Source organism: Pinus tabuliformis, chromosome 1_1 (assembly GCF_031772625.1).
Source record: "Pinus tabuliformis cultivar Carrire ecotype Pingquan chromosome 1_1, CPIR1, whole genome shotgun sequence".
In the NCBI taxonomy this organism is placed as follows: Eukaryota; Viridiplantae; Streptophyta; class Pinopsida; order Pinales; family Pinaceae; genus Pinus; species Pinus tabuliformis.
In genome coordinates, this window is record NC_142297.1 from 402,362,099 (window position 1) to 402,386,298 (window position 24,200).

Consider the following 24,200-nt stretch of genomic DNA (forward strand, 5'->3'; position numbering starts at 1 on the left):
TACGGGGCAGGTTATTGATAAGTTTTTACTGCCACGAGAAATGTTTTGAAACAACACCATCGGCAGGACTGTGTTTGCAAAGCTCCAAGAGTGTAATGGTGGCACCTAATTTACCACGAGCACAAGGGACCCATGATACATATCCATTTATATGTAGATTAAATTAGCCATATTTATAGTCAAAGAAACTGCATAAATACTCTTCGTTAGTGCCTCATGTCAAGCTCTTCCGTGATCAGTAACAGAGAAATCCCTGGTGGATTTTAGCTTTCGTTGTACGTTTTTGTAATGCATTCAGTAGAGAGAATAAATCGTATCTTTCAGTTCCGATTGTTTGAAATTCAGATATTACTATACCAGATTTTGATTTGGATTCATGATTTGGATTCATTATATTGATTAGATGGCTAACATGATCGGTAGCATATAGACATAATTTCAACTAATTGAAAAATGTTGGTTCCAATTAATTTATTTGAGGATAGAGTCAATGTAACAATTTTTTGGAGCAAGGAAGAAAACCAAGAGAACTTAGATATGTCTAATATCAGTGTTAATTGAATACTATTAGGTTGAATGTCTTAAGTTCACTATTATATGTAAAGTTTTTATGAAGTCAGAGCATAGATTTATTTTAAGTATTGATTTAACATGAGCCAAGAGGGATCAAATTTCTTCACATTCAAATTTCTAATTGTTTTATAGCTATGTTACACGGAACCGTTCCCAAGAGTTGGGAAACCAGTTCCAATGGTTCCCACGCTCCCGAGAACTTTGGAACCATATGGGAACGTTCCCTTTTCAGCAGGAACTGCAATGGGAGCTTGGGAAAGTTCCGGGAGCTTTAAAGACTATTTTTTTTGGAGTTAAGACGTTCCCTAAGGTTGGGGAATACAAAGTCCTTAGAGAAATATGTTGAACTTAAAGACTATTTTTTTTGGAGTTAAGACGTTCCCTAAGGTTGGGGAATACAAAGTCCTTAGAGAAATATGTTGAACTACCCATAAAACATGAGCCTAAGTTGAAACCTTCGCAGGAAGAACCGCCAAAGACATTCTTAACACTGATATCCTTAATTGAGAAAATGGAGCAATCTCTTGATAGGTTAAGGAAGTGTGTGGCACCTCGATGTAAGGGCAATATCTGGGATGTCATGTTGATGAGTATTTCTTTTGTTGTTTATGTATATATACAGCATAAGATTGTGTTTGCATATTGTATGTAGCAGTGAATGCTTAAACATTAGAGTTGCTTTACTTTTTCTCTTAAGAATAACTAGAGAAAAAGAGGTAAAACTGTTCCTTTGTATTTTCAAGCCAGATTGTTTCAAAGGCTCGTCATGTGTAATAATGAATTGGACATTTTAATATTATATATATATAAGGGAGAGACTCACGGAGAGAGACACCCATAGAATATATTTATATATAAGAGAAATTATATATTTATTATTTATATATTTAAATTGATTTGAATATTTTGATTCAATATTATTTTTTATTATTATATAAATTACATAATTAAATATATATATATATATATATATATATATATATATATATAATATTAATACTCCCAATTAGCCGTTTCCTGTAAATTTTGGGGAAACCTCTAGCCATTCCCGACACCCATACCCAAATTCCCAACGTTCCCACGTTCCAGAAACTCATGCAACATAACTTTATAGCACATTTATTTTCTTTAATTATAGTCAACATAATTTTTCTATTTAGGACATAATTTACTTTTTAATTTTAAAAAGACACAAAAATTAATTTTAAAAAAACACATGTCAACTAGATTATCAGAAAGACATACTTACACATCCCCTCATGCTAATTTAAACTATAAAATGAACCTCTAAACTAACTATTAAAAATCCTTCCCCGCCCTGAAATTCAAAAACACTAACCTGAACCATAGTTGTCTGTGAAATCTTTTCTCGGCCCCTACGTCTACTTCAGCCTTCTGCTTCTCCATCTTTTCCAGATCTTCCCTCCGCGGATTTTGTAATGACGGAGGCACGATGTTCTCCGTAATCTTCGCTACCTGTAGAAAAAAGGTAAATAAGAAACTTTGACAAATTTTACAATTTACACACTAAAAAAAGCTATAAAACAATGTAAACTCCACAGGTTTGATGATCAAATCCGGTACCAGGTAAAGATGGAGAGATATGCGGTTGCTGATTATGAAAATATGCCCAGACTCATCAACTGATTTAACAGCTTCTTTCTTATCCTCTGGACCCATAGACTTCAAACAAATTTGCCATAATTATTTGCTCCCAAAGCAGCCATGGAGTTCTCCCATAATTCGGTGAATAGAGAATCCACCAGCATAAGCTTCTACAGCGTCTTCCTACCTCAGCTGATATCAGATATATCTCAACTCTGGATACTAGAACTTCCAGAGGACTTTTATCCCACGACAACATAAACCTCTTTTGATCCATATTTTCAAAAAATTCCCACAGGAAAAATTAAAATACAAATGATGATAATACAATAACTACTTTCATTCAGTAAATTTTTATCCAGAAAATCATTTTTTTACTTTGTAAAATATTTTTTTCCGAAACTTCACTTCTCTCCATAAAATTTAGATCTAAAACATCATATTAATCTAGCCCTGCAAATCATCCCCTCCTCACCCTAAAATTTAAACCTAAAACTTCATAATAAACTAGCCCTGTAAACCATCCCCTCCCCTAAAATTTAAAACCAAGGCGTTATATTAAACTACACCTCGTAAGTCTTCTTGATAATTTTCCTATTATAAAACCCTCAGACCTGTATTCTGGCATTATTCAGATAATTTTTTGGAAATATCACGTATTTTAATTCATTAGCATTTCATTTCCTAATGGAATATAAATTACAAGCCACCTTTTTAAAGCAAAAATGAATATTTGTATTTCAATTTCAAGTAAAAATATAAACGGAAAGTCCCAGTTTCTTAAAATTCCTTGAAAATTATCGTAGTAATCTTTGATTATTCTTGGATGTCGTATAAAGTATTCTATTCTTTAATTAATTTTAGTAAAATATGATCAGCCTGGCATGTTGTAGAAAAGTATTATTATCTGTAAATAAGCTTGTTGATCACAATAAAATTTAATCATTTTCAAAATGTTGACACATTTATGATTTCCATAGATCCACACCAAAAGTTGTGGTATAAAAAATGATTTCAAACTCGAGAAAATTAAGGATTAGACATTCGTTATAGTGGCAAGGGTTTGCTGCTTATAAAAAGGAGAAAAAGAGCTTGGATGCCGAGGTCCATCGAAAGTATATATTTGGGGGCATGTTGCTTCAGACATGGAGACATTGAAAAGAGATGAACCAGAAAAGTACCAGTCCCAGTTTTCTGAATATATTAAGAGAGGTATAGAGCCTGAATACATTGAAGAATTGTACAAAAAAAGTGCATGGTGCATGCGGCCGTTGGAGCATACCCGACAATCAAACATACTAAGAAAGATGCCCTTAAAGTGCAGAAGCATTACTTGACGAGGAAATTATTTTTTTTTTACCACATGGTGAATGGGTAACTGCTTGGCCTAATCTAGGAGAGACCCAGGATCAAACCTTAACGCTGCCACTATAACACCAAGAGCATAACCAACCACCTGCAAATCAGTTATACTAATTTCCTATGATTTTAGCAAGAGCAGACTCAACTGGAAAGGGGAATCCGCCACTCTAGCCGCCACCACAGCAGGTCAATGTACTCAATGAGATTTGAACTTCGGTCCGCCGCTCGCCCATGTGACTTACCGTCAAACCACACATCACTGTACATTACTTGACAAGGAAATTATTACCATAAAAGATTTTATAACATAATGACCTCTTTCCATTAATAATCAGAATCAGAAATTGGAAAACCAATATGTTTTCCATTAAAAACAATAGTGGGAAATTGGGAACCACTCTGTCTAACCAAGTATGTTAGGAGACCAAAATATATAGAAAAACCACCAAAGCTGTGTTCTTTAAATAGCATAAAAGCTCTTCCATCAATCACATAAAGGATTTGTCTTTTTGTTTTTTTAATTAACTGGACCGTCTGCATGCATTTGGATCATCCATAACTATATAGCGTTCCCATTCGCTGCTGCTAACATTGTTCTTGACAAAAAATTTGCTACATCGTCCTTTACTTTTGTATTTACCAACCTCTTGCACGATCATGTCGACCAGTTTCCCCTCGTCACTGGAAAAGAAAAAAAAAAAACCAAAGAAACACACTAGTAAGAAGCTTCTAAATAAATAAAGTGTGATATACCACTCATTCCAACAAATTAAAGAAAAGCTGAAACGAAGAGGGAGAGTTGCGGGTCGAGGTCTCACCCATCATATGTCTCCAGTTTCAAACCCTCTCTCCCTGTAACTTCCATCAGAGCCTTTTTCCATCTTTCAATACTGTCTGACTGGTATCGTGCCTTCTCTTGATGAGCTTCACAGTCAAATATTTTTTCGTCTTTTAGGATTCTCAGGGCTTCAGCATACACTCCATTCGACCACATGTCTGTAGGGTTCACATCGTAGAAGACTGGAATAATTATTGACCCAGATTCAATCATAAGCAGAAGCTCATCCATACACCATTCTGATTGTGCATAGCCTGTGGAAAAGATGGCGATATGGACATGCGTGCCTTTAATCGCATTTTCTATAACAAAATTTATTCTGTTTCCCTTCTGCATCTCTTCCTTGTCAAAAAAGACCCGCAACCCCTGATCACGAAGACGATAGTACAGATTGCTGGCCAGAGTGTTCTTCACATCCTTACCACGGTGGTTGAGGAACACATCGTAGGAATGGATGGGTGTTTTGGGTACACGTTTCATACTCAACACGTGTTTAACGATATCATGGATCAGCCGTCCCTCGTCACTGAAATTTTTTCAAAAATCCTTTTTCCCGTTAGAAAAATTATTTAAACAAACTAAAGATTTAAGATGTCATTTTCACATTACAGCTTGAGCTTCAGCTTAAGAAAAATGTGGCATGGTTTATAAATATAAACAAACTGATTGACACAGTTTAATAAACTAATTACTTGAGTTTCAACTTAAAGAAAATGGGTAATTTTTTTCATATATGATTTACAATTATAAACCAACTAATTAACATAGAGTTTAACAATTAAGTTTTAACGGAATGAAAATGTGTAATTTTTTTTAATTAATATAGAGTTAACATTTTATTTATATATTTATATGTTTCACATGAATTTGACACATAGAGTGATACAAATAAATATTTATATATTGATTATAAATAAAATATTACAATATTAATTTTATATTTTTATATTTTATATAATAATTAAAAGTTTAAAAAAAAAATTATGGTTAAAATATTTTAATGATGTATTATTTATTATGAGAGAGATACTAATTTATTTATGCTTGAGATGGTTTGTGTCTGTAGATGTCTTATTTGGAGATAGAGATATGGTTTGTGTCTGTAGATGTCTTATTTGGAGATAGAGATAAAGTCTTTCAAGGTGAATTTTTTTTTTAAATTGAAAATGATTAAGGAATTTTATCCATTAAACAAATTAAAGTTAACATACTCTATCCTCCCCATTTTGTAGGTGGAGATTATATATTTTATTCCTATAGTTGCAGAATTCTACGGATTAATAAGTTGAAAAGAATTATAACCAACTTAATGGAGAAATTGAAAAGAATACAATAATTGAAGACGTGTTTGAAATTATATAAATAGAATATGTATAATGTAATGGCTGGAGCAGCACAATAGCATGTTTTTGTTGTGGATCAGCGTTGTTTCAATGAGTGACTAATCTATTATATGTTGTGTTGGAGAGAAAGGAGGAGGTATATAGCTTCTAGAAAAAGGATCTTGAATCCTCTTTCTTCTCAGACAATCGAGGAGGTGGAATTGTATTTCTCTCACGAAGGAGGAGCAACCATATAGGGAAATTTAGCATGATTGAGAGAGGAAATTATAATTTGAAACTTGATTTTGGTTTGGAAGATTTGGTCATATCATACACTTGGAAAAGAGAAATTGGTTTCAGATCGACCTTTAGAGAAACTGAACCTTTAGAGAAACTGAAGTGTGAGGGAATGGAGGAAGTGAATCAATAATTCAATGTAGTAAATACCAATGATTTAGGATTTTAGAAGTTGGTGTGTTTGGAACCTGGAAGGGGTAAGAAATCAAGGAAATGCCGTAATTTCATTAAGAGAAAGTAGGAACTAATAAACCTACAATTAGGTGAAAACATAAAACTCCATGAGATTATGGATTTAGAAGACTCGACATTAGTGATTTTCTTCCCAAGCAAAATAATGAGGAAATATTTTAAAGGCCTAAACAAAGAGAACTTTGAAGTGGAGGTAGGATACACTCCTTAAATCTTGGTTTGGGTAAAAAGGCACATTCTATGTAATGTTAGGTCTATTATAGAGATTGATAAAATTACTTAGAACTAGTGGAGTAGGGATCACAACCTCTTTCTTGAATAAAATGGCACTTGGCTTTTGATGCTACATCAATTGGGTCAACCTTTGTGGAGCATTTCCAAGTCTAGATAAGACTTAAATGGTTCCCCCTAATTTTCTAGTTAGATGATGCTTTTATGGAAATTAATAATGCTTTAGGTATCTTTTATGGGGTCATAAATTTTATATGATTTTGGGTATATGGGGATGGCTCAAATCTTAGTAGGAATGTATTTTACATACGGTTTGGCAAATTTTACTACAATTAAAAGGGGAACTAATATTTTCTATCAATCCATTGATTATGAAGGAATTTCATTTAACTATGGAATTTTTCATGTTCATGGTTATCTAACATTTGATTGTCAATTTCCAAATAGAAGCTTTGGGTATGGAAGGAAAAACAAGGTGCTAGTAACAAAGGGTTTAAGAGTGTTGCACAATATCCAAGGATTAACGTGACCACCAAGGACAATTTGAACAACAAATTAGTCCAAAGGGATCCTCTTTGGAAAAAGTAAAAAAGCCTCATGAACATAGTCTTATTGCGGTCATAAATTTCAAACACTAGAAATTCCATAAATGAAACCTCAAATGCATCGAGCAAGTCTAAAATTTCCCCACACCCTGATAATTGAAAAAACTTTAAAGATTTTTATTTTGGATCTTCAATGCTAGGTCAAGATAGTAGGGAATAGGAACAAAAAAGTGACTTCCTCCCTAGTTTATTTTGGATAAAATTCCCCAAGCCTTCTCATCATATACCTTTGAAAGTGTTAAGAGGAACTCAAGCTAATAGGGTGTCCTCATCTATAAAATATGAGTACAACCAAGGAATAAAAAGACCTAAGAGCTTATTATGAAGCTCAATCTTCAGAATAAGAAAATAAAACCTTGAACTAAGAGCTAAAGTTCTTCTTTTTCCAGGAGAGGTAGGGGGACTTAGTATTTTTAGAAAAAAATGAACCAAAAGCTTCCCAAAGAGGAGGGAAAACCTATAATTCTTCAAAAAAAAAAATCAAGTTAAAAGTGGAAACCAATGGTTATTTTTTAGGTCCCTTAGAGAAAATTCTCCCGAGAATGTTTCAAAATGATTTTTTTAATGTGAACTGTTAAGGGATAACCAATTCCTAAAATAAATTAGCATTAAAAAGATTAATAGAGGTACATAAACCCATCTATTGTATTTTGCAAGAATTAATCACAAACAAGGATAAATTTGTAAAATATCTCTCAAACCTTTGGGAGTTAGAAGCTAAACTATATTCTAAAATATCTCTCAAAAAATTTGGGAGTTGGAAACTTAGTTATATTGACTCAATAGGGACATCTTGGGTTGATTGGGGGATATTAATAGGTGGAAAAAAGATGTTTTAAATGCATGTTTATTCATGGGATTCCTTATCATGTATAGGTACTTCATTATTTCCTCCTAAGACCTAGGGAAAGAAATCATGTTTTGAATATATATGGGTCCTATATGGATATAACATAATATTGAGATAAGATATTGATAATGAATGTTCAAAAAGGTTTAGTTGAGGTTGTGAGAAACCTAAAATTCACTATAGGGGAATTGAAGGTATGGGGACTAGTTTCCCCAGATAACTTCATATGTTGTCGCTTTATAAACAAATTAGAGGTGGTTGTAAATGAAACTTGAAAAGTTAACTTTTACTTGCTAAAACAAGATAATAATAAAGGCTTGAATTACAAAAAGGTGGGATCATTTTTTTTTGTCTTAGAAGCTTACCTTGAAAAATCCATAAGAATTCATCAATGGGTTTCCACTGGGGAGTCTCATATCATTGTCTAATACTATTGGAAGTGCATTCAACACAAAGAAAACCAACCATTCCATTCAAGATGAATCTAGAATTGAATTTATGAGCGATATAAAAGAGGGAAAACTAGGGTATACATGTATGGTCAAAAGTAAAAATGTAGTGTGATCACTAAACTCCAAAGGAGGTGGAGGAAAATATTAGCATCTTATTATGATAATAAGGGATTTGGTTATAATTTATAGAACCAAAATCATAAATGGAACATCTAGAAGATAAAAAGAGACAAATCCTTTTAGAAAAGGATAAATAATGGAGACAAAAAATTAGATTTATCTAGATCTAGGTGGGTCATTAAAATCCAATTTTTTCATACAGATGGAAATTATTGAAAAAACATAAAATACATGTGGAAGATTGAGAAAGAAGATAAATCATGGGTGAAAAATTCTAATGATATGGCAACAAAAGGTGTTACCTTATTTAAGGCTAGAAATAAAGCTACAATAACAGAGGTAATTAGATTGTCCACTCACTTCCCAAGCTTCATTATTCTAGGAGATAATCAAGATTTGAGGAAAGAAGTAAGGAAGGATGAGCTACAAATGATACTTCAATTCTTTCAAACAATAAAATCCCATGCCTAGATGGGTACCAATGGAATTCTTCTTCGGGTTTTATTATTTCATTGAAGAGGCTTTGAGGAGAGTGGTTGAATCATCAAGAACCATTGAGAAGTTATGGCACCTTTCAACAAAATATTTGTAGTCATTATTCTCAAGATTAATAATTTGAATAGACTTGAAAATTCCAACTAATATCACCATGTAATTGTATCTATAAAATCATATAAAATATTATTGCTAGAAGGTTGAAAGGTATATTGTTTCAAAAAATCTCTGATGAACAATTTGGATTTTGGAAGTGAGAAAAATTCATAAGGCAATGGGTGTTGCAAAAGAAGACTAATCCTTATTCATGAGCTAACGCCAAAGAAGACTAATCCTTATTCATGAGTTAACGCCAAAGAAGACTAATCCTTATTCATATGGGTTTCATCCTCTTTTCATTGATTGGCTAACAAATTCTATCATTTACGTCTCTTTTGCTATCCTTATAAATGGTGCAACATCTCCCACATAAGGCTAGAAATAGTGCTTAGAATTATCCCCCCTCCATTTCTCTATAGTTGCAAAAGGTGTAAGAAAATTGTTAAAAGGGGGAATAGAAGCTTGGAAGGGATAAATGTTAGGAACTCTTGTTATGTCACCCTCCCACTCTTTGGGAATAATATCCTTATCTTTTGTGGAGGTTCTAGAAGAATGGTTAAGAAGCTAAAAGAAATCGTTATCCTCTTTTAGCATGGCTATAGGCATGAATATAAACTCAATAAAATTAAAAATAACCTTTTGGGGTATCTCTAAGAGGGACAAAAACTTTATCAACCAATTTTTCCCTTCACATTGGTTGAAATAAAATTTAGTTTGAAATATATAGGGCTTCAACTAAAAGATATTATGTATAAAATGAGACTAGAAATGATTGATAGAAAAGGTGAAGAAAAACTAAATACTTGTTGTAACTGGTGGCTATGCAAAGGGGGTCAACTAGTTTTAGTGAAAGTAGTTCTAGAAGTCATTTCAATTTACTAGGTTTCATTTGTATGAATACATAAAGAACCATTGGAAAGATAATATGTTCATGTTATAGGCTTAATTAGTTATGGGAGCTTACGAAAAAGGAATTGTTCTAGTTTCTTGAAAAAACTAACAATAACAAAGGCTCAAGGAGGGTGGAGATTAAAGAATATATTCATTTTCTTTAAGTAACTAGTTGAAAAGAGTGTATGGAAACTAATTTAAGTTTTGGGCTATGAGCTTAATTCATTAAGAACAAGTACATAACTCCATATATGGTGGATAAATGAGTAAGAAATCATGCTAAGATAAATCCAAAATGCCTCAATTATATGGAATGTGATAATTACATGTTTTCCATTAGTTGGGAATTTGTTGACATGGAGCATGGGAAAGAGAGATAAAATCCAAATTATGGTAAATCCATGGACTTGGAGTAAGGACTTCCATAGGATACCTTCACAAATTATTTGTGATCTAAGAGATGGTGGGTTTTACATGCTAAATCATATTTATAGATGGGATAAAACAACTACATGGGAACAACATTGTCTATCCTAGAGGGAGATCAACGTAACATCTCTAACACCTAACCTCACTAATATTGTAATTGTAACTAATTATCTTATTGATCTTCATGTGGGAAAGAAAATCTAAATGGGAAAATACTTGGAATAATTTAAATTCTAATTTAATATCAAATAAAGTGGTGCAAACTGGATACAGACCATAAGGATCCATGAGAATAGGGAAGCCATCAAAGAGGGGGGTTTATGGAATTAGCACTTACCTAGGAATTATTGTGTTGAACTAATATTATGGTATGGTTAACTATTGCCAAGAAAAAATCAAATGAGAAGGTGCGGTAATAATCTCCAGTAGTGATGAGAGGAATGGGGCCATGCCCCAACTATCTTATCCTAGATGTGGGATAGTGGTACCAAACTTCCCAAATATATGGACTGCATATCCTCTATTCTGGAGACTTCTTACCACTTACATAATACCGTCAAGGAAGAAACCCAAAAAAAGTGGAAGAGGGAAGAGGGAATAGTTCTTTGAGAAGAAAGAGAGGCACTCATGTCTAAGATTGAGAAGAGAAGAGTACAAAGCAAGGAAGAGAGACAAGAGGAGGCTCTTGTGTGAGTTAGAAGAAAACCCTATGCATGAATCTAGTAGACCAAATATAGACAAGAGCATAGAGAGACATAGACCAACACTCATGGGAGTGCAAGAATAGAGTAGAATGATAGACAAATAGGTAGAAGACTAATGTGATGAACAGATGAAGGAGATCAACATTAGAACTCCACCCTATGTTATGGAGAAAATTCCATCATGGCTTCTTTGTTTGGCTTGGGGGTGGCTAGTTGCAACAGAGATTGTGGTGCAACTAAGCCTATGTTGGGATGGAATGTGGCTCACCCTTCATCAATTGTAGACATAATTTCTTATAATTAGATAAGTGACATTGCAAACTAAAATCTATAATGTAAACAATAATGAATGAAATGGAAATAATGTTAATAGATTGTTTATCTATGAGTTTCCTAATAAATGGTTATCATAGCTAATGTGTTTCTTGTTCATTAGATAAATTGGTAAACTCGTAGGTGATTCCTAAAGGAAATAGTAAATATACTTTTAAGGGTTGTGGTTGCCTCATAGTGTTGATATGCCAGCGTGTAAATCTTTATGTTTTCTTATGTGTATTGTTAAAATCAAGAATAGGATTGATAAACCTATAGTCCTAGTTATTGTTAAGATCTTGGCTGATAACAACTTCAACCGAATAAAAAGTATGACTAACTAATTAAGGAAAGTAATCCCCTTAGTTGCTTGGAGAACTAAAATGGATGGTTTGTTACAAGAGACTCTCAAGGAGTTGTAAATAGAAGTATCATCTTCCTTAGATAGACTAGAGAGGCTTTAAGCTCGTTGTGCAGAAAATATGGTCTTATTGATGTTCTAAACTTGGCGTTAAGAATAATATCCTTGATAGTAAGTTGAGGACCTAGATGACAAATGTTTTCCTAGAACATATGATGACAAGGTTTATAAAGTTCATTGAAGAACTCTTGACTGGTTGGAGAGTATGTTGAAGGGCTTGTTGTAGGTTGGGAGGTACTTGGTGATTGTGTTGGCATTACTAGGTCAACTAGAGTATTCAACAACCATGATGTATGTCTATTTGGATTAGTGATCAATGGAAATGTCTTCCTAGTTGGGAGAAGAGGTATAAAGGCCTCAAAAGAGGAAAATTGTGTGTAATAGCCTCTCTAGCTTCATGTGAGAAGTGATTGGTTAATTGGCAAAGAGATGGAGTATCTAGTTGCTTTAATGGATAATGATGACCTATATAGATTTAGAAGTCTTATGGGTTTTTCAATTCCTTTTTAAAGTCCCTTCCAATCCTAAAAAATTGGCTAGAATCACTTTATTAGAAACCATAGAGAATTCAGGGACTAGTTTATTTGTTTTAGACTATTTGGAGATTTAGGGTTTGAAGGCCCCAACATCAACCCCAAGTCATGTGACCAATCATAGGGGTTCTGACCAGGAGCTAGAAAATAAGGGGATTATCGAGTATTAGGTATTGGGACTGTAGCCACTACCTGTATTTCCAAACTCTCGGTGTAGAAAAAATCTAACAAATCATCAGCTAATGGGAGTTTGAAATCATCAAAACATAGGAATTGAGCCATCAAATATGGAGTTTTAGTGTTTTATATTTCAATAATCAGGAGTGCATTAAAGCCCGTCTAGTGGAAATTATTGATGTAAACAAAACATGGACTCTATTTCACCTATCAGAAAGTTTGGGACCCATCAACTAACGAGACTAGGTGTCAAGCATATAGAATGTAGATATCATACTTCTCCTAGTATTTCTAAAGCATAATAAGGGCTTCGGTGTGGCAGAGGCTGACATGGTATTGACATGGTGTGGATGTGGTGTTGACATTGAGATGATGTGGCATTGCCGCGGATTTGACATGGTATTTATGTGAATGATGTGTCATTGACATGGCGATGATGTGGCATTCACATAGAGATGATGTGGTGTTGATGTGCATATGACATGGCTAAATGATGTTGTAAGGTGACATGGATTAGAGTGTGCAATAACATTAAGGTGTAAACTAGATACTAACCATGGTAGTAGGTGACATGGATACTAAATGTTAGGAGATCATGTACTAGGAGGTTTGGACCCTACATTGTGTGTAGCCTACTAAGGTTTAAGCACCATCAATTGACCACTCGCTATGAGATAAGGATAAGTATAGGGCAAGTTTGACTATGTGACTCAGGGTCCCAAGGGATAATATTAATAGAGCTTAAAAATCAATTAGCGATGAAATTCAACGAGAAGATAGGTTATGTAAGTTGATGGCCCAATGTCGCATCGAGCATAAATGGGTCATGCTAGTTTAAATGGTAGGAACTATCCTCAAGGGTTGACAGTCTATATACCTATTGTTGGTCGAGATTGGCATATGTGGGCAAGTGTAGGAATGACACATGGCTAAAGGTTGCCACGTGTCAACGATGTGATACTACATAGACATTGATGTGTTCTTAAAAGGAATATTTTCAAATGGGCATAAATTTGTGCTTAGAGATTAGAATATAATGAAATTTATATCATTAGAAAGCTCTCAATGATCAAAAGATGATGACGACGTCAAGAATGTGATTTGAGGTGATGGAAGAAAGAGGAAATTGGATAACTCCATCTTCGTAATTAACCTTAAAGGTCAATTTTAGATAAACCCGACAACCCTAACTAGAAATTAGTGGTTGATTACGCTACAATTGATCTAAGGGAGGACGAAGTTACTTGGTAAAGGTATATTGAACCTTTACAGGCATATATGCTAGATTAAGAGATAATGAAGATGGGATTATTTAGTCATTAAATCCAAAGAGGGACTATGTGGAAGGCATTGGATATAAGGCTAAGGGAAGAAAGAGTCTCTTGGTTCGATGGTAGAAACAGGTTTGTAAATTTAAGTGTCTGGAAGAATCCAAACTATATATGTGGCTACTCTTGACTAACAAAACTCTAACAACATAAATAATAGATTATGTGAATAAGTTCCAAGATACCGAAAAACTCTTCTTAATATAACATGAATCACATAAACTTAAATTCAGAATTTCAAAAATAATAATATAAAATAAAATAAAATAAAATAATTCTATAATCTATATAATACATGTAACCTACATGCCTATCGTGAATATTCCATTCACGATGCACTAACATACCACACATATTTGATTAGATTAAACTAATAAAGAAAAAGTTTAATCTAATGCCAGTACCGAAATGCTTCGCCTCCTAGCAATGCATATATTACACCATGATCCACAATGCAACATTATACCAAATGACGAACATTTATATTCTTCATGATAAGGTAGCTATTTGAAAATAGAAATTAGGGTTTTAAAAATAATATTATGGTTTTTAAGGAGATGTCATGAAATTAGCCCCAAAACAATGCTTCCTCTTAGATATGGAAGTTATGGAAGTCCTACAAGCTCCATTTACTAGCCATGGCCAATTGTGGCAAAAGCATTTCTTATACCATTAGGTCATGTATTATTTATTAACTTCATATTGTATGTGAAAATAATTACACATTGCTTTTATCCTCAACATAACACCATTCAGATATTTGAACTCTGACATAACACCATTCAGATATTTGAACTCTGACGTAAATTCATTTTTACCCTAAATCTATCCTGAACTGAAAGATGAAATCCCCTTCCCCAAAAAAATCCGGAAAAAGATGAAATCCCCACAAAAAGATCAGGGATTAAAATGAAGAACCTTATACCTATCAAAATCCAAAATAAATTAAAATTACTATTAAAGAATCATTGGATTTGTTACCCATTATAGGATCTCAACTCGAAACCGTTTATCTCTGCAGTATCAGCAAGAGCCTTCCTCCACTCTGTGACTGTGTTGGCCTCGTACCGTGGCCTCTCTTGACGAGTTTGAGGATCAAATGTTTTCTCCTCTTCCAGCATGCGCAGATCCTCGTCGTATAAACCTCCACTCTTGACTGCCGTCCACCTGAACGTGCGCAGGACTCGACCATACATTTCGTGACAATCAAGATCGGAGGTATCGACATCATAAAAAACGGGAATAACGGTTATTCCCGATTTCAATATAATCAAAAGCTCATTTAGACAGTAACTGGACTTGGCGTAATTCTTACTGAAAATTGCTATGTACACGGAAGCTGTTTCGGGAGTTTCGAGGCGCAGCCCATTGGAAATTAGGGTTTTGGAGAGGCGACCGGCAAATTTCTTTCCTAGATCAGGGTGATGGTGATTTACGAATACAATAGGGTTATCGTGGTTACCGGTTGAGGCCAATGCAGATGCTGATTGTGATACATCGGTGTCATAAATAGCACCTGAAGACGATGCGGAAGGTATAGCAAAGGCCGAGTACAGCTGTCCCATGGTACAAAGAAAAATAATAAAAACGGATCGAAAATGTAAGGAAGAGATTTGGAATTGGTGCGGAACCCCCATATTTTCTTCTCTCTCCTTATCTCACAGGTCTTTGCAGTGTGGGATACTGCCTGCTACATACGTTTCACATTTCACAGGTGTAGAGCAGAAATGGAGGGCACACACATTGTTCCTCAATGGAGGCTCGAGAGCAGAGGTACGCAGGGCAAAGGTTTTCTGTTACACTGAATAGTATCTTGGTATCTAGGTTTTCACAATCGCTCATCATGTTTCTGAAATCAGGTATTTTACAGTTACAAAGTGTGAGATTCAGCGTCACAGAAATATTTTACCAGAATTCAGTAACAGTCTCACGTCACTCTCACCTCATCTACGGTGATGCGAGTTTGGTGGACGAATATTCTGATGTGATGGGTGTACGGATATAGATTAAATAAAGGGAAGAATAAACGTTCTTCGCTCTTATTTTATTAGAAAAACCAATGATATTCATTATGACTCTTATCTAGGGGTTTTTTAATATTTGTTTATTTTATTCTTATCTTTACATTATGATCTGATCTTTATTATAAAGGATAGAAAAAGGCAAAATATGTACATCTTCATTCAACGGACTAAATAAAAAAAAATTGATACCATTCTTTAGTATTTGACTTAACATGAATGAATTTTTTAAATTTATTTTTTTAGAATGAACATGTACATATCTGGTATTTTTATATTAAGATCATTTTATTTTTATTACATATGGGAAAAGAATTAAAAAATATATTTTTTTAATAATTATTATTGATTTTTTTAATAAAATATGAATAAGAAAAAATATTATATATATGATTAATTTGATATTAAATTAAAAAACTTATAAATATCGTTGAATGCAGGAATATCTACTACAGAAAAATTTTAGTGGACATTTCTATACATATAATAAAAAAATACAATAATATAAAAAATTATAATAAATACATTTACATATATTATTTTAATATTTAAAAAAACATATATCAATTAAGATGTATAAAAGAGATGTATGTTGTATTCTTTATTGAGTGGTGCAAGTTATGGTGCAATTGATTTAAAAGGAAAACATCGAAGCCCTTTAGTTTTATTACACATTTTTAAAACAAATTTCTTTTACACTATAAAAATGGTTTACGTTTAAATTTTTTTAAATATGGATGGGAAATATTGAGATTTCTAAAATATTTTATTAAAAAATAAAATGATAAAAAGGCAATAAAGTTTTTTTCAGCACGAAAAAAACAAAATGGCAATAAAGTTTATAGAATTTTGTTTTAGAAAAATTAAAAAATAAACTAAAAACAAAATGATAAAATGGCAATAAAGTTTATGGAATTTGGAATTCGACCAGAAATTGTAGCCTACAAGTTAGGTGGATTTTTTTATTGAATAGAAGTTGTCTATAACTACTGATATTATCTTTGTAAGCCACATTTTTGTTAAAAATAACGATTAAAAAAGCTCTCAAGCATTTATAATAGGAAATATTTTTTAGCAAAAAATATTTATTAAGCTTTATTATCGATTTCCCTTGTGACAATCAATAGACAAAACAATGTTATGATATGATCTAATTTCCCTGGTGACAAAGCAAAAAAACCTATATTATATTACATATAAAAAAAAATTAAAAATTTGAATCATTAATTTATTTCCCCATATATATATAATTTCATTCATCTTGATAATTTTTATAATTTCATTCATCTTAATAATTTTTTTAAATATTTTACCATCTCTCCTAAATATTAAATTTAAATCACATTTAAAAATAATATATATATATATAGTTGGAAAATTCTTGAAGAATGCAAGTCTCTCAACCACGAACACATTAAGAGACTCATAATATGTTCACCCATTAATTCCCCACCTTAAATTGCATCAATCGCACTAAACATTGTTAATAAGCGCAATCACCGCAACATTACAGGTGGCGTCGACACTAGCTCGCTCTTAAGCAGTATCTTTTACGAGGTACCATGTAGTCCGTTTTTTTTGGCGCATTTTAAAGAGGCGACTTATTGGTTTTTTTAATTTTTTTAATTATGGTTTGATCATCTCAATATATTATTATGTAAAATAAAATTAATATTATGAATTTTTTTTAGATATTCAAAAGGTATATGTTCTTAACGTTTAAACTGCATTTTTAATCAAATTAATTTAAAAAGTATTACTTAGAGTACAATATTTATAATAACATATGTTTTTATTCACACTGGAATCCACGAGATCCATGGGTTTCCATTAATTCATGAAAATTTTAAAGAAATGCAAACTTATCATGAATTGAATAATATAAATTTGAGTTACATTATATTGAAAAGTTATAAAGGGTTTTTGCTATCGGTAAGCGCGAAATTTTTTTATGTTTACGAATATTTGTTTGAAGTGGAATATTTTAAAGATCAAGGAAAAGAAATGATCAGTTATGAACGTAAGAGCTTTGGTGGGGATTTTTAATCGAGGCAATAGCTTTCATCATCATATATATATATATTAATGAGTTTAATTAGTCAAAATTTTTAATAAAAAATATTTTTGATTTTGGTTGCTCTAAGAATTTTAACCAATGAAAAATATAAGAATTTTAATCAATAAGAATTTTGAATGATAAAAGAATTGGGAAATCATTTTTATTCATATTATAAAATAATTTCTTTGAACAAAAGAATCTTAATTAAGGAAAGAATCTTTTTTTATAACATTGGTGACATTCGTGTTTCTAAAAAGATTCTTATTTTTTAGAGGCTATGGGATGATTTTATATAAAAGGAGCGAAGACTGGAGACTATATTATAGGTATTGTCACGACATCGGAGCCTCGGTAGTCTTTCAACCGCTCTTGGCGATGTGCGGCACCACCGAACACTTTCTTTTCACCAATACTTATGTTCATGGACTACCCCTAACCATATGTCCTACTTAGTTTGTGTTTCTCAACCAAGTAATTATTAATGTTCCTTTATACCAATGAACACCCATACGCATTCATTATCATAAGCAATTATACATGAAAAACACAATTGCACAGTATAAAAGGAGGAGCAACTCCCTGAACAATGAGTCTGCCCGAATAATATATTATACAACTTTACAAAGTTACAAAGCTTTACAAGTAAACTTTAGTGCAAAAGACTAAATCACTTACCCCATGAAACATTGCCAATCTTAAAGAACATAGTGCAAGGATTCATAAACTTTAGAACACAGTGCCAAGGATCGGCAAACTTCAAGATTAGAAAGAAATAAACATAGTGCCAAGGATTGGCAAACTTCAAGATGGGAAAGAAATAAGTGTGCACCATGAAGGATTGCCAATGTACATGATAAGTATGTGAAAGTTGGTTTTCATAGCAATGAACATAGGTTATGAAAGATTCTCGCCGGAGGCCACTCAAAAATATGTAAACCCTTTGTTTTCTATTTGCTGATTAACTAAAATATATTTTCTTATTAGGAATTGTCTAGTAAGTCTTAGATTTACTTTATGGATTCTAAAAATGAGGTATTCAAAGTTTAGGAGTCTTGTCGAAAATCATGAAAGAAAAAAGATGAGTTTCAAGGTCTAATAGTGTGGAGGACCGTTATTTCGTGGGCTTATGAAACATATTGTCTCGTCGACACGAGGCGGCCTGTTCCAAAAGCCGACGCGTCAGTGCCTTCTGCTTCCGCATCTTTTCCGGATCTTGCGCATCCAGGAGACGCTATGTTTCATAAGCTTACGCGTCTATGCCTTGTGCTTCCGTATCTTTTCCACCTCAAAGGGAAAGGAATGGCGGTGAGCTTAAGTCGATTGCAGCCGACGCGTCAGTGCCTTCTGCTTCCGCATCTTTTCCGGATCTTGCGCATCGAGGAGACGCTATGTTTCATAAGCTTACGCGTCTATGCCTTGTGCTTCCGTATCTTTTCCACTTCAAAGGGAAGGGAATGGCGGTGAGCTTAAGTCGATTGCAGGTTTTTGGAATATTTCAAAATAGGGACGGTTAAAAAATTGACGGTACCTATGTTTGTCGGATTCCAGAATATTCGAGAAATCTGCAATCCAATTAAGGTGGCCGTAAAATAGACGATAAATTAGAAACTTTGAATCAAAGCGATTTTTCCACTGTCCTCCATTCCCTCTTATCCTCTGGAACCGTAGACTCCAAACAAATTTTCCATAGTTATTTGCTAGAGATGCGGCCAGGCTAGTTCTGCCGTAATACTTTTCCTAAAGAATCCATCTTCGTGAACCTGTAGAGACTGCACAGCGTCTTAATTCCTCAGCTCATATCCGAAATATCGCAACCCTTGTCCTAAAACTTCTATTCCAAGCCCACAACCCTTAGGCCGAAGAGTTCGATCCCACGACAAACTCAGATAAACGACATACAACTTATTTTTATTAACTACCGCAAAATAAATGAAAATATAATGATAATAATACAACAACTTGCCTTTGCATATTTGATCTTTGGTCATTTTCTGTATTGTAAAACACCTGCAGCTGCCTTCCCCTCATGCCTCCTGAGTTTTTCTCCTCGATTAGATGCTTTTAAATGCTAAATAATAAATCTTTAACTTTTAAAAATAATCTTTTATTAAGAACCACAACAATAAGAATAACTTTTACAAATGATAAGACGGGAGGTACCTCCTAAGCTTTTCTTTGCATATTTCTGTAATGATATCCGGTCACTTTCTTTCGAAGTATGCTCTGCAAGGAATTTAAAAGATCTGCTGATCGATAGCCAGAGCTGAGGATGTGCGTGTGAAAGGAAATTCTAAATATGACAAATTCAGTATCATAGAAATCAATATGAAAATTCAGAAAAGTAGCCATGCTGATTTTCATAATATAAAAATGTGAAAATACTGGATAGATTTTCCAAAATGAGTATGCTTTTTATTTTTTTGATAAATTAAAAGCCACATTTTTCTCAAAATTAGTTTTAATATTTAAATTTATTTGTATTTTTTTCCTAGCAAAAATAAAAACAAAAAAAAAAAAGCAAAAAAGCCTGTCAAACAACTCTAGATCGGAACTTCTTGTTTCTGCAACAATGGAGCTACGTACAGCTTCGTCGATTACGAAGGTCGCAGTTGTTGAAGACAGAGCACGTGCCAAAGTAATGGTGAGCCATGTTAGCACAAAAATGAAAAAGTAACATCGCCGTCCACCTCATCGCTTCTTGCCCTTCGCTACTCGGTCGCAATATCTGGGCATAAGTGATATCTGGTTCATTTGATTTCCGAGTTCCTAATATCCTCCCAAAGCGAAGCGATAACTGTGAGGCAATTTCAATCATATATTTCGGCTGACCAACCACATCAGTACACGCCATCGGCGTTTACTTATGATGGACCCTTTCCGGTGATATTTTACCACTAATTTTCCCCGTAAGACCTTTCTCGACAATCATAGATCCCGTCTGGTTCGTTCACATCTACGCGTTTTCCTCCTCTGATGGTGGTTACAGGCGGTGCCTGCTCAATAGATTCGTCGGGTAATACCGTGATCTATTTCAAACGAGACCTTTGTGTTAACTACTCAAGAAAATTGTTATGTTCGAAAAGACCACGTATCTAATTCAGAGCAGGTATAGTCTTGCGCCGAATTAGACTATAAAATTTATGAAGAAAAACCTCTCCAGCTAACCATTAAACCACATCCTTGACACCTATCTGATTAACTCATCCGATCCACACGATAGCGTTGTATTACCTGCTCTGCACAGTGACGCCCTTATGGACAAAACGACCGTGTGATGAGGAGGATACGATGGTGGCCGTGAAGACATAGCATGAACCAAGTAGAGGAGTACCACTAAAATGAAAAAATAACATCGTCGATGTATTAGAGAGATTAGAGATGTGTGCCTCCCCGTCCCCAAGTCGTTTTCTGGCCTTTGCTAATCAGGACGCAGTCCAACTCTTTTGTATTTTCCATTACAGTCTAGTGATACGTCATTTTCAGTACTTTTGTTTTGTATTTTCAGTTTGAGTCTGGCGATACCATTTTTGTTTTGTATCGTCCGAAAGAGTTTGGCAATATTTTTTTGTTTTAGAATTCGGTGATATAATTTTTGTTCGTGTGATATATAATTTTTTTTGTTATATTTAAATTATATAAATAAATAAATATCATTAAGCACCATTAAAAAAATTTATACATAATTATACATACTGCACCATAATGTCAACAAATCTCTCTAAAATTTTAGATAAAATTGAAAAAAAAAAATTACCACAAAACGTACGTATGTCCAATAGTTAGGTCAACAAATCTCTGTAAAATTTTAGATAAAATTAAAAAAATTTACCACAAAACGTACGTATGTCCAATAGTTAGGTCAACAAATCTCTGTAAAATTTTAGATAAAATTAAAAAAATTTACCACAAAACGTACGTATGTCCAATAGTTAGGTCAACAAATCTCTGTAAAATTTTAGATAAAATTAAAAAAATTTACCACAAAACGTACGTATGTCGAAAAGTTAGGCCACGCTGCTACCCAGGCGCCGTATTTCCGCCTCAGTGATATCTGGTTTTTTTACTTCGTATCATCCCAAAGCTATGGGCGCGAGGTGATCCCAAGCACAGAATTCTGCCGATCAACCACATCAGTGCACGCCATCTGTGTGTTACATATGATCGATCCTTCTGGTTCCCTGTAAGACCTTCCTCGACAATCATAGATCCCTTCTGCTTCCCTGTAAGACCTTCCTCGACAATCATAGATCCCTTCTGCTTCCTGTAAGACCTTCCTCGACAATCATAGATCCCTTCTCCTTCCTGTAAGACCTTCCTCGACAATCATAGATCCCTTCTGGTCCGTTCATATCTGCGCGTTTTCCTCCTCTGATGGCGGTTACAAGCGGTTCCACGTTAGCTCTGCAACGAATAAAATATCTTCCTCTGGTAATTCCATGATCTATTTCTCACGAGACCTTTATGTTACCTGCTCAGCACAATCGTTCTGTACAAGAAACGGCATATCCTTTTATGTGAAGATACACTCATCCTATTCGCGATAGCGTTGTATTGCCGGCTCTGCGCAATCGTCGGCCTCATGCAAAAACGACCTTGTATCTATTGAAAGAAAACCATTTCATTTTGGTCCCAGTGATTATCTCTATATTATGATACTACATATTGCCTTTCAATGGCGCAACGGACAAAAGTTGCGACAAGATCCTCGAGGCTTCTGGACCATCCCATCCAAATTCTTCCACAGAAGTATTAGCCTTCTCTCGAGAAAAAATGGAAAAGGGTTGGACTATTATAAATGGAGTGGAATATTATAAATGGAGTGGGATTATTGTAAATGGAATTCAAACACCAAAAATGTAGAAGCTAGAAAAAATAAAAACATATAAAATTCAGAATTAGAATTATTGTAAATGGATTCAGATTATTGTAAATTGATTTCAAACATAAAAAAATGTAGAGGCTAGGAAAAAATGGAAACATATAAAACCCGAGAATGAACACTAGTCAGACTATTGTAAATTGATTCCAAACACCAAAAATGTAGAGGTTGGTGATGGGACTTGCTTTCATATTGCTTGTATTTTCCTACACTATGGACATAACTCTAGAAACTGGAGTTGGTAATGGGACTTGCGTTCATATTGTTTGTATCATCTTACATCATGTTGCTTGTATCCTCCTACACTATGGACATAACTCTAGATGTTAGAGTTGCTAATGGGACTTGCTTTCATATTGCACTATGAACATATGGGTGAGGGCAGCAAAACAGGGTAAAATTATTGCAAATGGATTCCAAACGCCAAAACTCCGGAACCAAAATAACTTATAGATGACGCCTCCATCAGAGATTTAAACACAACTAAAAATATTAATAAAATCCCAATATTATATTTTCTATTTAATCATTTCACTCATCTTTACCTAAAATATTTCAAAAGTCAAATTTAATTGTAAACTTAAATACGTATATCCTTTCTTTATTAAAGATGTCATACGAACTTAAATATTGCCCTCCACATTCGTAAAGCTGCACAATACAAATACCGTCCTCCGCTTTTAAAGGTGTGGTTATTTATGTGTGGATTTAAAGACGCATTTTTCAATAATAAAATTCTATTATTTAAGTGAAAATTGTTTAGCCAAACCAAAAAGTTCAAAACATCTTTATATTGCAGTCAACGACGTAAAGATCGCACTTGCGATGAAGCCATGCGAATCATTTGGTGGCTCCCGTACATATCTTAACCGTGGTCGCCTAGTCGAGCGTATTATGTTCATCGGCATTGAAGCAAGCGAAGAGATATCCCCTGGCCATGTATTGTCAATCTCTAGCGTCTTTTAATTGACATTCCCGATTATAGATTCGGAGCATCCGATTACAGATTCGTGTTATTTGACTAGTGATAAAGTCAACTGTTGATGTTTGACTTACCAGTGTTCCAAATTGAACACGTCAAGATCCCTCTAGCACGTGAGAGAAGTGCTCGGCAAAAATTACGCGTGAAAAGAAATTTTAGGCAAAAATTACGCGTGAAAATAAATTTTAATTTTGATTTCTAACGGTTTTCAAAAAAATTTATATAATATTATAAAATTCCATGGGAAGGACTGCTCGTCTGCCGGACATTTCTGAAAATTACGGGATATCTATTTTTCCTGTGGGCTGAACCCTTAGACTCGTCATCTCCTGAATCCGTAATTTTTAACTTATTTGTCATCTCCATGAACCAATAAAATATATCATTGCGCCGCTTCACAGAAATTTCATGAACATCACATCA

General features: G+C 33.8%; 2 protein-coding genes across 2 annotated transcripts; both read right to left on the minus strand.

Moving 5' to 3' along the window:
* Positions 1-1,369: 1,369 nt before the first annotated feature.
* Positions 1,370-2,296, minus strand: LOC149213374 (calcium uniporter protein 4, mitochondrial-like). The gene is made up of 2 exons (XM_089391990.1): positions 2,158-2,296; positions 1,370-2,049 (listed from the first exon to the last, which is right to left on the minus strand). Exons 1-2 carry the CDS (start codon positions 2,251-2,253, stop codon positions 1,873-1,875), a joined length of 273 nt encoding a protein of 90 aa, XP_089248116.1. The 5' UTR covers positions 2,254-2,296; the 3' UTR covers positions 1,370-1,872.
* Positions 2,297-4,046: 1,750 nt separating this feature from the next.
* LOC149213375 (toll/interleukin-1 receptor-like protein) lies at positions 4,047-20,602 on the minus strand. The gene is made up of 5 exons (XM_089391989.1): positions 20,469-20,602; positions 20,077-20,139; positions 19,880-19,949; positions 4,359-4,904; positions 4,047-4,221 (listed from the first exon to the last, which is right to left on the minus strand). The coding sequence occupies exons 3-5, from the start codon at positions 19,942-19,944 to the stop codon at positions 4,062-4,064; spliced, it is 771 nt and encodes a 256-aa protein (XP_089248115.1). The 5' UTR covers positions 19,945-19,949; positions 20,077-20,139; positions 20,469-20,602; the 3' UTR covers positions 4,047-4,061.
* Between the last annotated feature and the right edge of the window lie 3,598 nt (positions 20,603-24,200).

Bases quoted from the DNA above. Each gene is read 5' to 3' on its own strand.
- LOC149213374 (XM_089391990.1), bottom strand. From the start codon at position 2,253: ATGGGTCCAGAGGATAAGAAAGAAGCTGTTAAATCAGTTGATGAGTCT. The intron at 2,050-2,157 runs GTACCGGATTTG...TTTTTTCTACAG, and splicing joins TATCTCTCCATCTTTACCTG to GTAGCGAAGATTACGGAGAA.
- LOC149213375 (XM_089391989.1), bottom strand. From the start codon at position 19,944: ATGAGGGGAAGGCAGCTGCAGGTGTTTTACAATACAGAAAATGACCAA. The intron at 4,905-19,879 runs GCAAGTTGTTGT...AAAAAATTTCAG, and splicing joins CAAAGATCAAATATGCAAAG to TGACGAGGGACGGCTGATCC. The intron at 4,222-4,358 runs GTGAGACCTCGA...TTTCTTTTCCAG, and splicing joins AAACTGGAGACATATGATGG to TGACGAGGGGAAACTGGTCG.